Raw genomic sequence first — 13,101 nt, 5'->3', positions numbered from 1 at the left:
CATGCCGCAGTGGCCTTGTACTGACGGGGGTAAAGTGACTTATTGAGCCACCCTGTACAATGTTATTTCTGCATTTGTCCTCATACAATTAACCTGGAGAATAACCCCCTCCCTCCTTTCTAGAATGGAATTTTATAGGATTGTTAACTACATTCTTTGGTGGGATACAGATGTAGTTTTCCTAGCTGCAGTGTTGCCATAACTTCCCTTTTCTGGGTGTGAAATCACCCCTTTTTATTCCTTCACCTTAGAAAATCTAAGTCTGCAATAACAAACCTTCATTATTATTATTATTACCACCACATTTCTACACATGTGATTTGCATGACTGCAGTCGGAGGAACTTGTCGACATGAATCATTAATCACCAACTCTCATCCTTCGCCAGATTGTTGATGCCATACATTCTTGCCTGTGACATTGTCTGTTTCCCATACTATGCTTGCAATCTTCTCAAAACCTTTGCTGGTTTAATGTTTTTCTTCACAAGACATTTGATTATGCACTGCTGCTTCACAACCACAGATATTGCTTACCATCATTTTAGCTGCAATTGTTGTGCATGTACCAAATTCATCATGCTGGATGCTCGATACTTTCGAAGGATCCTCTGCAAGCTTTATTGTGTTACAGTTATTCATCACACATGCACACACAAGTCTCAGTCAACCTTCATGACCCTCACATATTAATATAATTTTTTTCATTAAATATGAAGGGGTTCAGAGCACATGTGGCATAACCCCAGTCAAGACAGTTTTGAGATAAAGGCACATTTAGATAACTTAGTATTATGTTTAGCTGTTGGAGCACAAACATGGTGGTGCCTCTATGAGCAAGAATTTGAAACTTACTTCTAGTACTAAACTGTTGATACTTCACATTTCTATGTTATACGTGCCACTACATTTCCATGAAAAGTGGAGTTTCATTCCTTGTGTTCTGAACCCCTCATATGTCTTCAGAATATATCAAAATATACTAAAAATGTTATTTTGTGAACTCTTTTTTTGATAAAAATGAAACTAGTATACCTGTAGTTTTGAAATCATGTAATTTGAAATTATCTCTTGTGCACAAGTAATGAACAACTTGCTACTCTACAACAAAGAAAAATTTTATTGTTCTTCAGTGAATACTTTTTTGACAGTATAGTGAAAACTCTGACACTGTGATTTCCTACATAAAATAGAACATTGCCAATCTGAAGAACATGAATTTCAAAGCTTGAAAAAATTAACTATACAATGGTTTAGTTTCTCCTACAGACATGGAAAATTAACATTATTTCTTATATTTGAAGCATTCCCTCTTTTTACCATGGATTAAAATGCAATGTATTTTGAGGTGAATGGAGAGAATAACATGAGATACCACATATCATAACCAGATATGTGCAACATAAATAACAGTTCTCCCACATCAAATACAGCGTTATTAAAAAAGAATGATACAAAAGTAAGGTTAATTTATTTTTAAGTGAAAAAAAAAGCAATTCTCATGGGAAAGAAGAAAGGAAGGTTGTAAATTTATAGCTTTTGGTTGTAGTTGACGTAAAATCTGCAAGATACTCTACTTGTTGTTGATAGCTAAAATGGCAACAGCGAAGGTAGAGCAAGCATATTGCGTAATGGAATTTGCACGAACAGGAACAGTTGTTACAGTTCAGAGACACTTTTGGGCAAAATTCAAGAAACAACCGCCACATGGACACTGCATTACATGCTGGGTGCAGAAGTTTGAATCAACTGGATGTCTGTGCAGTAGAAAAATTCCCGGTCGGCCAGGAACGTCGAGGGAGACAGTGGATAGGATTCGTGCTGCTTTTCAAACGAGTCCCAGAAAATCGACAAACCAAGCAAGTAAAGAACTTAATGTGCCACAACCCACTGTATGGTGTATTCTAAGAAAGTGTCTATGCTTTAAACTATACAAATTGCAACTCATGCAGGTGCTGAAAAATGCAGATATGCCAAAATGCCAGACCTTCTGCATTAAAATGCAGAATCCGTTTGAAGAAGAGGATGGATTCGCTGACAGGTTAGTGTTTAGTGATGAAGCGGCATTTCATGTTAGCGGGAAAGTGACTTGCCATAACGTTAGGATCTGGGGTACAGAACACCCTCATACCATAGTGCAGCAGAAAATGGACTCCCCAAAAGTGAATGTGTTTTATGCAATAAGCAGACGGAAAGTGTATGGACCTTTATTTGTTGCCGAAGCCACTGTTACTGGCCAGACCTACCTGGACATGTTATCGGAATGGCTCATGCCACAACTGGAGGAAGATATTCCGAATTCCATCTTTCAACAGGATGGTGCTCCTCTCCACTTCCACAACCTTGTTCGTGCGTACCTCAATGCCACCAGACCAGGTCTTTGGATTGGCCGTACCGGGAATCAAGATTTGGCAATGCTGACCTGGCCTCCACAATCCCCAGATCTTACTCCATGCGACTTCTTTTTATTGGGGTTTGTGAAAGACACTGTGTACGTTCCTCCATTACCACAGGACCTGGATAATTTAAACCAGTGCATCTCTCATGCAGTGGAGCTGATAACCGAGGATATGTTGGAACGCGTCTGGCAAGATATGGATTATCGTTTTGACATCTGCAGTGTTATTTTGTATCTCTTTTCACTTAAAAATAAAATAACTTTACTTTTGTACCATTTTTTTCAATAACCCTGTATAATCTAATTACATACCTTAGGATGAGATGATTGATTGATTTGGTTTATTTTACTTCACTTTTCTGCCACTATTGGTTAATCACAAAGATGAGGATGAGTGATGGTATGAAGAAGTTGAAAGGACACTCGCAAAGAACACTCGTTGCGAGGCTGGGATTCGAACTCTGAGATCCCTGCAATCATAGCATGCTGTGCTAACCACTCTGCCACATGGTCGGCTTAGGGTGAGATGAGAAAGAAAAACTTTTTTCTTTGGTATGAACTCGTGTCCTTTCTGTTGCACTGCCCTCCATTAAATTTAAAACTGTCTCATGTAATGTTCCGTAATTTGAAGACTTGTGAAAACTGAAAAGTGAAACAATTTAGTCACGTTATGGATCTAATGTATCAGTAAAATACAACTTCAAACTGAATTCTTACAAGAAATCCCACCATGGTCCCACATCAACAAATAACAACAGTATGAAGTACTGTGGAGAATTTGTTTCAAAATGTTTAAAACATGACCTTTTTTCTATCAGAATCATCGGAAGGGAACGGTGGCAGCGTAGCCCTAATTGAGGCTTTTGTTACAGTGGAACCTCGATTTTACATTTTTAGGAGACCAAGGTAAGAAACTTAAAATTCAGGAAAATGTAAAATCTAGGGAAATTCTGTAGTATTGAACATATATGGAGGGAAAATGTTAAATCCAGGAATATGAAATTGTGGTTTCACTGTATGACCATAATTATGCAGTTCATCTTTCCAACTATGATTTACTGATCTCAATTTTTACAGATGATGAGGATGAGGAACTGAATAACGAAGACTATGAGGACGAAGAGGGACTGTACGATTATGATTCAGAAGAAAATGAAATTGAAAAGGAGGAGGAACCGGCATTTAAGGGTTTCACAGTGAAGGGCAAGAAGGGATTATTTCGACCAGAATTTCTGGAAAACGAGGCTGAGCTTTCTGAATCTGAGTGGGGGAGTGAAGATGAAGATGAACAAGGATTGGATCGCCTGGAACTGGAAGAAGGTGATAAGGACAATTTGAACGAAGACGAAGTGAGAGAAGAACTTGGAAAGATTCACATGTAAGTTGAATTTTTTATATTTTTAATTTTTTGATTTGTTGAGTCTTATAAATTATTCAGTGTCCATTTATTGAATAGCTCATGATAAATTCAGCTAGAAATTGAAAATTCAAACAAGGGAAAAAATATTTACAATGAGATTGGCAAAAAATCAGAAAATTTTCAGATTGAACTGCAGTAGGAAAAATATGTCTATATCTGAAGAATTATGTGGAACATTAAAATATTTCCTGGGAGAATTGTAGGACGCTGTATGTCCAGGGTGTCTACCAGTCAAGAAAGTCATGAAATTTTGCTTTTGGTCAAGAATTCTTGATATTTTTTACAGTATAGTGAACTTAACATTGTTGTATACCTGTACTAGGATTTGATAAAATTGAATATTTGGAAATCTAAAATTGTATTGAATTGTTGTTCACTTTGTTTCTTAAGAATTACTTTCTTATGTGTGTGAAGTTTCGTAAAAAATATTAAATAAAGCAATCTGGCCATTCCCCATCCAGGATGAAGTTTGAAGCATTAATTTTTGTATGCCTTAATAATTACAGCAAGTCTAAATGTCTTGTTAAAGTACAGCTTCAGTTTTCATCTTAACTGGACTTGTGGAAGGGTTTTTTATTGAATAAAAATAGCTATTTTCTTAATTTACAACTATACTACGTAAGTAGGGGACAATTAAATAAATGTGAAGAAAAAGGGGAAAGGTCAAGAAAAAGTAAGAATTTTGGATTTGTTACTTTGGTAGACACCCTGATATTACTTTGACTAAGATACAATAAAAAATGAATACTGTTTGTGAAAAAAAGAGTGGAAAATGTAGTATTGACAATTGAGATAGTAAATGAACCATCATATTACATCTCCACCTCAACCTGAAGTAGTTAGTAGTGAATAAGCTGCTGGCAATATGAATTTGTAATATGTATTTCCACACAGATATGTGTAGTGGTTGACTTTTGATCTTGTCGTAAGTGTTCTTTGGGAGTTCCTTCATCAATTTAATCTAATCATCGCTTGTCCTCGTAATTGCAATTAGCCAAAGGTTACAGAAATACAACAAGATAACAAAACTACAAACTACACATATACACAGTGTCCCAAAATAATTATCAGGGTTTCAAGTAGTTGGTATATTGCAAGAGACGAAGGTGAATGTTTATATTGTACATGTACGATAAGAACGACAGCGAAAGTTTGCTAACCTATCATTTGTTTCCCATCAGTCACAGTGGTGTAGGTGTATATTACAAGATGGTGACTCCTGTGCAGAAGTCCTTTTGTGTCATTGAATTTGCAAGCTGCGGTTCTGCTGTTTCAGATCGGCGAGCTTTTTGATGGCGATTTGGAAGTGATCCTCCTTCCGATAACAACATTCGTCGATTGTTTAATAAGTTTCAAACTGGGTGTATCTGCAAAGGGAAGAGTTCTGGATGTCCAAGGGTGTCGAACGAAAGTGTCGAGAAGCATTGGGCTACCGGATGAATGTGTGCGGTGTCACGAAAGGTGCTCACATTGAACATTTATAAACTTGTTGAGTTGTTGTTTATTCCCATACAAGCTTTGTCCTTGTACCCCACATAAAAGGAAATTAAACGACCATGGACCATGAAACTGCAATAATCATTTTGGGACATGCTGTATGCACACGTGTGCAAACAAAAGTTTGGATAATCATTGATTAGATGGATTTACATTGCATCTTCAATAAAAATGATGCAGAATAGAATGAAATCATGTAATTAACTGTTGACTAACTTTTTCCTGTTTTTATCTTTATATTTTATTTAACTTAATTATCTGCTAACATCTTCAAATTTGGATTAATATCATTATTTCCATTGCAGGCGAAGAGTCCTAGATGAGGATCAACGTGATGTGAAGCTTTTTCAGGAAAGGTTTCTGGAAGATGGAGAATTTCATTCCGATGGCCCAGGGAGAGAGAGGAAATTCCGGTGGAAGAATCTAGGTAAAAATTGCTCTGCATTTAATAATTTTTTATCCTAACTTGTTTAATATTCTTCAAGTTTGACAGTGTGTGTGATCATGCATTATTGTTACAATAATATTGAAAATGATTAATATGAGGGCCATACTGAAAGTAATAAGCTATAATTTTTCAAAAAACAAAATTCGTCAATACACGTGAACAAAGTAAATCATCACAAAATACTTTACTGAATGCGTTGAGGTAGTGTGACGTCATTAGCTTTGATTGTATGAGCACAGGCAGTTGTTTCAAAATGGCTGACAGTGATGTTTCGTTTCGACAACGTGCTGTGATTGAATTCCTTGTTAAAGTGGTAATTCCTGCTGCTGAAATTCAGAATAGACTTCAGCATGCATATGGAGATGTATGTTTGGGTGCTAGCATTGTTAGAAGATGGGAAATATTTTAAAAATCAAACGCGAGCATCAAAAATCAGTCTTGGAACGGCACCCACAAACTGCCTCCACGGAATGCAACATGGAAAGAGTTGACAACATCATTAAAGAAGACAAACAGGTCACTGTGGATACAATTGCAGCAATACTTGAGATAGGATACAGTACAGTGCAGGAAATGATTGCAAGGTTAGGCTATTTGTTGCTGCTGGGTTCTATGTTTATTGGCGACAGACCCCAAAGTGCAGCGAGAAAACACCGTTCAACAAACTTCTTCAGAGATATCGCAATGAAGGCAGTGATTTTTTATTGAGTATTGTGACAAAAGTATTGTGTATTATATTGAGTATTGTGATGAAAGCTGGTTCCACCATTGTGAACTGGAAACAAAGTGGCTAGAATATGGAATGGCACCATTCCATGTCGCTGGCAAAAAATATAGCAAAGACAGTGCCATCTGCTGGCGAAGTTATAAGCACTGCTTTCTGGGATGCAGAGTGGTGCATTCTAGTGGAATTTCTTGAACAAACACTTCACAAGCTCTTTTATGCATTGCAGGATAAACATCCTGGAAAGAAAATCATCCTTCAACATGATAATGCACGCCTAACTCTGCTCAGTTCACCAGGGAGAAAATTGGGAAAATGGGGTGGGAACTTCTGCCTCACTCTCCCTACAGTCACAACATTGCAGACATACAGAAAGCAGTGCGCCAGTGTCTGCGAGTAGACAGGCGGTTGTTTTCCGATAAAAAGCTGGCTTTTTGGGGGGGGGGGGGGGAAACTGGAAATTTTTGCTTGCGGCTAAACTATTTCACTGGCATTGTTAATTAAAGAGTTTAGAGGTTCATAATGTCATATTTTGGAATTAGCTAAACAATTTTAAATGCTGTAACAGTGAAAAGACACATATTTGCCATTTCTTCTACAGGGTGTCCAAAGAGTGACGCAACCGGGACTATGAATGTATGTTACTTTTGTACAAAAAGTGATAGAGACATGAATCTTCCACAGCTATTAACTTTGTCTATGTGGATATTTATTAAACATGAAAGTAGGAAATCGTGCTGTACATGAACATTCAGGAAAGAAAATACTAAGGTGTAAGAAAGGTTTTGTATGAAGTGAAAACAAACATGGATGAAAGACAGTTATGAAGTCACTTGAAAAAATTTTCGATGTGTATTGATACACTCTGTAGATATTTACCAAAATGATAAAAGAACAATAAAATTTTAAACATTTTACACATTACAGGCGATTTATGGGGTTAATTATGGTACAGTCATAAAGTAGTTATGAGGTGTACTGACAATATTGGTTGTGTCAGAAGGCAGTACCAAGTGTGCCTGACATTTGGCTATGTTATTCATCCAGTGTCTACATGAAAAAAAAGGTTTGAAATTTATCGTACAAAATAGTAATAACTTTTTCTCCATACTGAACGTTCATGAAAAGCACGATTTTCTAGTTTTTAATGTTTAAAAAATATCCACGTGGACAAAATTAATACCCAATGTAAGTTTCATGTCTATCGTTTTTTGTACAAAAGTTACGTAGAGTGAAAATTTTGGTTGCGTGACTTTTTGGATACCCCGTAGTTACTAATTTGTTTTTACTATACGTGAGTTTATGTACCAGATTTGATCCTCAGTACAGAAGACATGTTGCATAAAGATTCAGATTCCATTTTAAACCTGTGGGCCCAATCAGCGTAAAATGACTTACAACAAACTTTCATATGTTTGTGCCGTTGATGTCACAAAAATATGAAGAAAATGTTAATATTAAACTATCATATGTTTGAGGACAATTAAAAACTTTACTATGACATTTAGGCAGAGCTACATTGGTATATACCCCATTTAATACTGAAGATCAATATGCTACTACCCAAAGTAAGTTATAATTATGTTGTTGGAAAATGTCTGGATATATAGAAAAGAATGAACCTCCCTGATGTAAAATAATGATGTCACCTTCTATTCAAGGGCTCCAGGTTCAATCCTCAGAGGAGGCATAGTGGTTCAGGTCACATTTTAAGCTCTAAGTCCAATCCGAATTAGGACATCTTAGCATAAAGTGGACTTAAACAAACAACTTTTTATTGAAGAAAAGAGATTTTTTAAACAAACTTTTTTTTTTGTTGTTGTTGTTGTTGCTATTTGTGGCCAATCTATTTCAGTTTCTGCTTTACTTTTAGGACAACAGTGCTGTAGGGCAGTGTTTCTCAACTCCAAGGCTGTGACCCGCTACCGGGTCACTCGAGTTCATAAGATACAATGGTTGCCAACTATTTTAAACCCGATTTTATATATGTCAATAATCCTAAACGCATGGCCATGAAAATAGACAGAATTGTGCTGGTGACACATTTGGGAAAAGCAAAGCGAGAGTGGGACATGCACTGTGTGGCAACGTCAACCGGGCTCCTTTGCCTAGTTCGTGCATCAGATAACCTCTCTCCCTCCAGAGCACTTTTGTGTCATACCTGACCTTTGGAGCAAATACTGTCAGTTTGTATCATCATTCTCTTAAGGCTCTGTGTGTTTGTGTGCTCTCGAGAGAGAGAGAGATCAAGAAGACTCACGGCATCCTTAGTGTTTTAAGATTTTTGCACGGCACCCAAGTCAGAATGTAGGCTTTTTTAACACTTGCAACACTCAGTGTGGTTAGGTTGCTTGTCTTAAATTAAAAAATAAATATGTATTTCAAATTCAGAAACATTTTATATGTAAAAAGTACTAACTAAGCATATACTTGGAATAATATCATATCAGTGAAATATAATATAGGAACATTTAGTGGTGGCCCTGTAAGCCAGCCATGGTACCTAGGGTGCCATGGCGCACACTTTGGGAACCACTGTAGTTGCCTATAATTGTCATGAATGAAGGTGAGAATAACATTTGAAAACTTACTCCGTCCATTCTCTCTGAGACAATTACATAAACAAGCGAGAATGATGGCTAAAAATCATCCTGATTCCTAGGTTTGCCACGTTATTGTAATTCACTGTTGTGTCAATAACAGTGGTGACATTATTATTATTACTATTGCATCCAAAGTAAAGATCTGTCATGTCCGTCACGAAAATTGGTTCTCATTTACATGTTAAATGAATAGCACTTACCAATTTTTTTCTAAATTTCCAGAAATGCTGAATAATCGTAAATTTGCGAATTCTAATCGGAAATATTTTTACTTCAGTTTTTAAATTATCAGGAATTGAGATTAATGAAATCACATAGAAGCAATTACTGTACATTGTTTTCCATTCATATGCATACTTGCTAGCTCTCGTCTTCTTCAGTTTCGTTCATACTGTCGAGTTCTTTCGTAGAACCACTAAGAGTATTCTAGCAAAGAGAAACTATTGGATGATTATAAATTATAAGGCCACAGACGAACAAACTACAAAAACACTTTACAACATACAATTCCACTTCTGGGAAATCCACCCCTCTTCCGAAGTATGCATATCACTTTGGGCATTTGAGGAGTATCCAATGAAAGATTAAACATGTGATAAACCTGTCACCCTGGCACCTGGAGCCTACCGACTGGAGACAAATTTAGTACAACTTTCTCTTTTCCCCTTCATCTATTGTTTGCATGAATTAATGTAACAAAGAGTGGACTTTTGTATTGCAGCTGAAACTTGAGATCCAACTCACTTTAAGTCCTAAATTGACAATAATTTACGACACTTATTTAGCAATTTAAGTGTTGTAAAGTAACTGTTTAAACATTACTTTTGCTGGGAAAACTAACTGTTAAAGTTACAGCAACTCGATTTTAAAAGTTACTAAATTTCCTCAATAAAGGTAAATGTTATTTGTAAGTGAGTTACTGTAACTAGTTACTTCCAAACACAGTGATGTAGTGCGTTTTTCTTTAATAAAAACTAAACTCTGTTCTTGAAAAATGGTTGCTTATTACTTTCAGTATCTGTAAATAATGATGTATCATACAAAAGATGATATTTCGTGTCATATGTCAATAACATAATAATTAGAGCTAGGCCAATAGAGATGTGTTGGTAATAAAAATTATCAGTTGGAATTTAATCGTAATACTAACTGATGTTTTTGTGGTCTTGAGTGTTTTGCAGAGTTGTGGGAAGAAATGGATTTTGTATTTAAATGATTTACTCATGTGAAATTATGATTTTTTTAAAGCAAAGCTGGTAGACTGCAAGGATATAATCTATATGATCAAAAGTATCCGGACACACTGCGAAACGTGTGTGTATCATAGACGGCGATACAGTACTGCCATCTACTGTGTGGAACACTTGGCCAGAGATCTCAGTAGTCTGCATCAGCATGAGACAGAAGTATGGGATGGTCTGAGGAACTCACGAACTTTCAACGTGGTCAGGTGGTTGGGTGCCACTTGTGTAAGAAATCTGTGCGCGAGATTTCCACCCTCCTAAACATCCCTAGGTCCACTGTTTCTGATGTTATAGCGAAGTGGAAACATGAAGGGCTGTGTACAACCCAAAAGTATGCAGGCCAACCTCCAGAGACCGTCGGGTGTTGAAGAGGGTCATACAGTGTAATCATCAATCATCCATCGCCACCATCACACAGGAATTCCGAACTGCATCAGGATCTACTCCAAGCACCATGACTGTTTGGCACGTGGTGCGGCAACTTTGTTTCCATGGCCGAGCAGCTGCCCATAAGCCAAACATCACACAGGCAAATTTCAACTGCCACCTCACGTGATGCAAGGAGCATCAAAACTGGACCATAGAACAGTGGAAAACCATAGTGTGGAGTGACGAATCACGGCACACAATGTTTCGATCTGATGGTAGGGTGTGGGTGTGGCGAATGGCTGGTAAACGACATCTACCAGCCTGTAAGGGTCGACGGTGAAATTCAGAGGAGGCAGGGTTACAGTGTGGCTATGTTTCTCCTGGAGGGGGCTTGGCTTCCTTGTTGCTTTACGTGGCAATGTCACGGCACAAGCTTACGTTGACATTTTAACCACTTTCATGCTGCCTACCGTCGAAGAGCACTTTGGGAATGACCATTGTGTATTTCAACACGACCAAGCACCCGTCCATACTGCAGGGCTTGTGGGGAGTGGTTTGACGACAACAACGTCCCACTAATGGACTGGCCTGCGCAGAGTCCTGATTTGAATCCCATAGAACATCTCTGGGAAGTGCCCATAGTTGTACAAAGTTATTGTTATATAATGGTCGTGTCAATATAATGCATCAAATAATGACCTCCAGAAACTACTACAGAATGCAAGATGAAATTGGACTGATTTAAAAGCTCAGTGTAACATAATTTAGATAAGTTTGTTCGACTTGTTGGTCTGGCAGTGTGAGAGAACATAATTGGTATTACATGACCTGTTGATGTCTGAACCAATATATGCTGGTCTAAAATGTTGTGATGTCCAGGATCTCCACAGTATTAGTTTAATGTGAACTCAATTTGGTCTGCCTGTCAAAGTAGAAAACATGAACAAATCATTTTGCCTGAGAAAGTGTTGTTATTTCAGTGTCCATACATTGCAGGTTTTTCACGCCTGTGTTGTTAGTAGTGATGATTGGTCATAATTTCCTTTTATGATTTCAGACATTGACCCAAGTGAATTCCGAGCCCTGGACTCAGACGAGGAAGGGCAAGAGCAGGAAGGGGAAGAAGAGAATGAAGAAGAACTCAGAAAGATGCGGTTTGAGAGGGAAAAGTTACTCAGAGAGCAAGAGGTAATGGATTCTTTTTATATTGAATGCAGTATAATTGTGGTTTTAAATTTCTCAGTACCAACTGGGAGTTACACAGGAATTTTACACATGGAATGATGGATGAATTTTCTTCACAGATGTGAAAAATGACCATTATTTAATGCAAAATGCACTACTTTTTCATGCCTCTATCAAGCTTTATTGAAGGTTTACTAGTTTGAGAAGTAAGTTACAAGGGTGACCCTATTTATTGTCAGCTTCCTGGCAGACAAGGAGTAAAGATGGACACACTTCATGTTGACCATTTGTTTCTTGTGATGTAGCTGGCATTTGTTTATCTGGATTCCACCACATATCACAATAAACATGCCAAAACTGGACCTTTTTAGCTTCAGCTAATTAGTGAAATGATGGCATGTGGTGTAAGTTACGCTTTATTTGATTTTTTGTTACTGAATCAAATTTTAGTGACATCGGTTTTAACTTTTGGTGCCTAAATGCCACACATTCATTGCCAAATGGCACTTAAAAGTTGAAGTACAGTTTTCATCCCTAATTTAAACTTGGCTTGACTGCCTTTTGTGTGGGAGGTCCTATGTGGGAGCTCCAAAATTTGTGAGAAATTCAGGATCTATTTGAAAGCAATAGCAGTGGATTCTTGTCTTGCAAGCCACATAATAGCGGAGATGCGATTTGAAATGTTGTCTGCATGCCACCCACTGAAAAGCTGCTTGGTAGCTAGTCACATAAAACAAGCATAGCACATTTAGGAAAGTTGAAATTGTTTAACCTTATCATTATCAAAAAATCAAGGTCTTTGTCTAGTGGCAGTTTTTTAATTAAAAACAATTACATATGTGTATTTGAGTTGTGATATTTGATTCTTTCTATTTTGCCCAGCTGAAGACAGGAGAGGATGATGGAGTAGTGCTGGATGATAACAGCGAACTGCTGAAGCTTGGGAAAGCTGCCATGAAGAGAATGATGACCTCCAATTCTCAGGACATTATGAGGGACAATGAGAACCCATTGAAGAGGACTTCCAGTGAACCCATACACTCACCAGATGGCAAAAATCCTTTGAAATTACTTGTAAGTAGCACTGTAATGTTATAAACTTTTGTAATGGGATCACTTAATCACTATATTGATTTTAGCTGATATTGGTATGATATATTGGTAAAATAGATGATAATTTTCAATGAACTGGACATGAAAGGAAGTAATATGTT

At 37.3% G+C, this 13,101-nt stretch overlaps 1 protein-coding gene across 2 annotated transcripts in view; it reads left to right on the top strand.

The window, feature by feature from the left end:
* Positions 1 to 13,101, top strand: part of Claspin (claspin) — a 99,414-nt gene that overhangs the window by 81,981 nt on the left and 4,332 nt on the right. For both annotated transcript variants that reach the window (XM_083118647.1, XM_083118649.1), the window contains 4 exons: positions 3,475 to 3,775; positions 5,620 to 5,741; positions 11,760 to 11,890; positions 12,770 to 12,961. In XM_083118647.1, coding sequence (XP_082974773.1) covers positions 3,475 to 3,775; positions 5,620 to 5,741; positions 11,760 to 11,890; positions 12,770 to 12,961 — 746 coding nt within the window. The remainder of the gene's footprint in view (positions 1 to 3,474; positions 3,776 to 5,619; positions 5,742 to 11,759; positions 11,891 to 12,769; positions 12,962 to 13,101) is intronic.

This window comes from Lepisma saccharinum, chromosome 3 (assembly GCF_977018435.1).
Source record: "Lepisma saccharinum chromosome 3, izLepSacc3.1, whole genome shotgun sequence".
In the NCBI taxonomy this organism is placed as follows: Eukaryota; Metazoa; Arthropoda; class Insecta; order Zygentoma; family Lepismatidae; genus Lepisma; species Lepisma saccharinum.
This window is presented reverse-complemented; position numbering and strand designations above follow the sequence as displayed.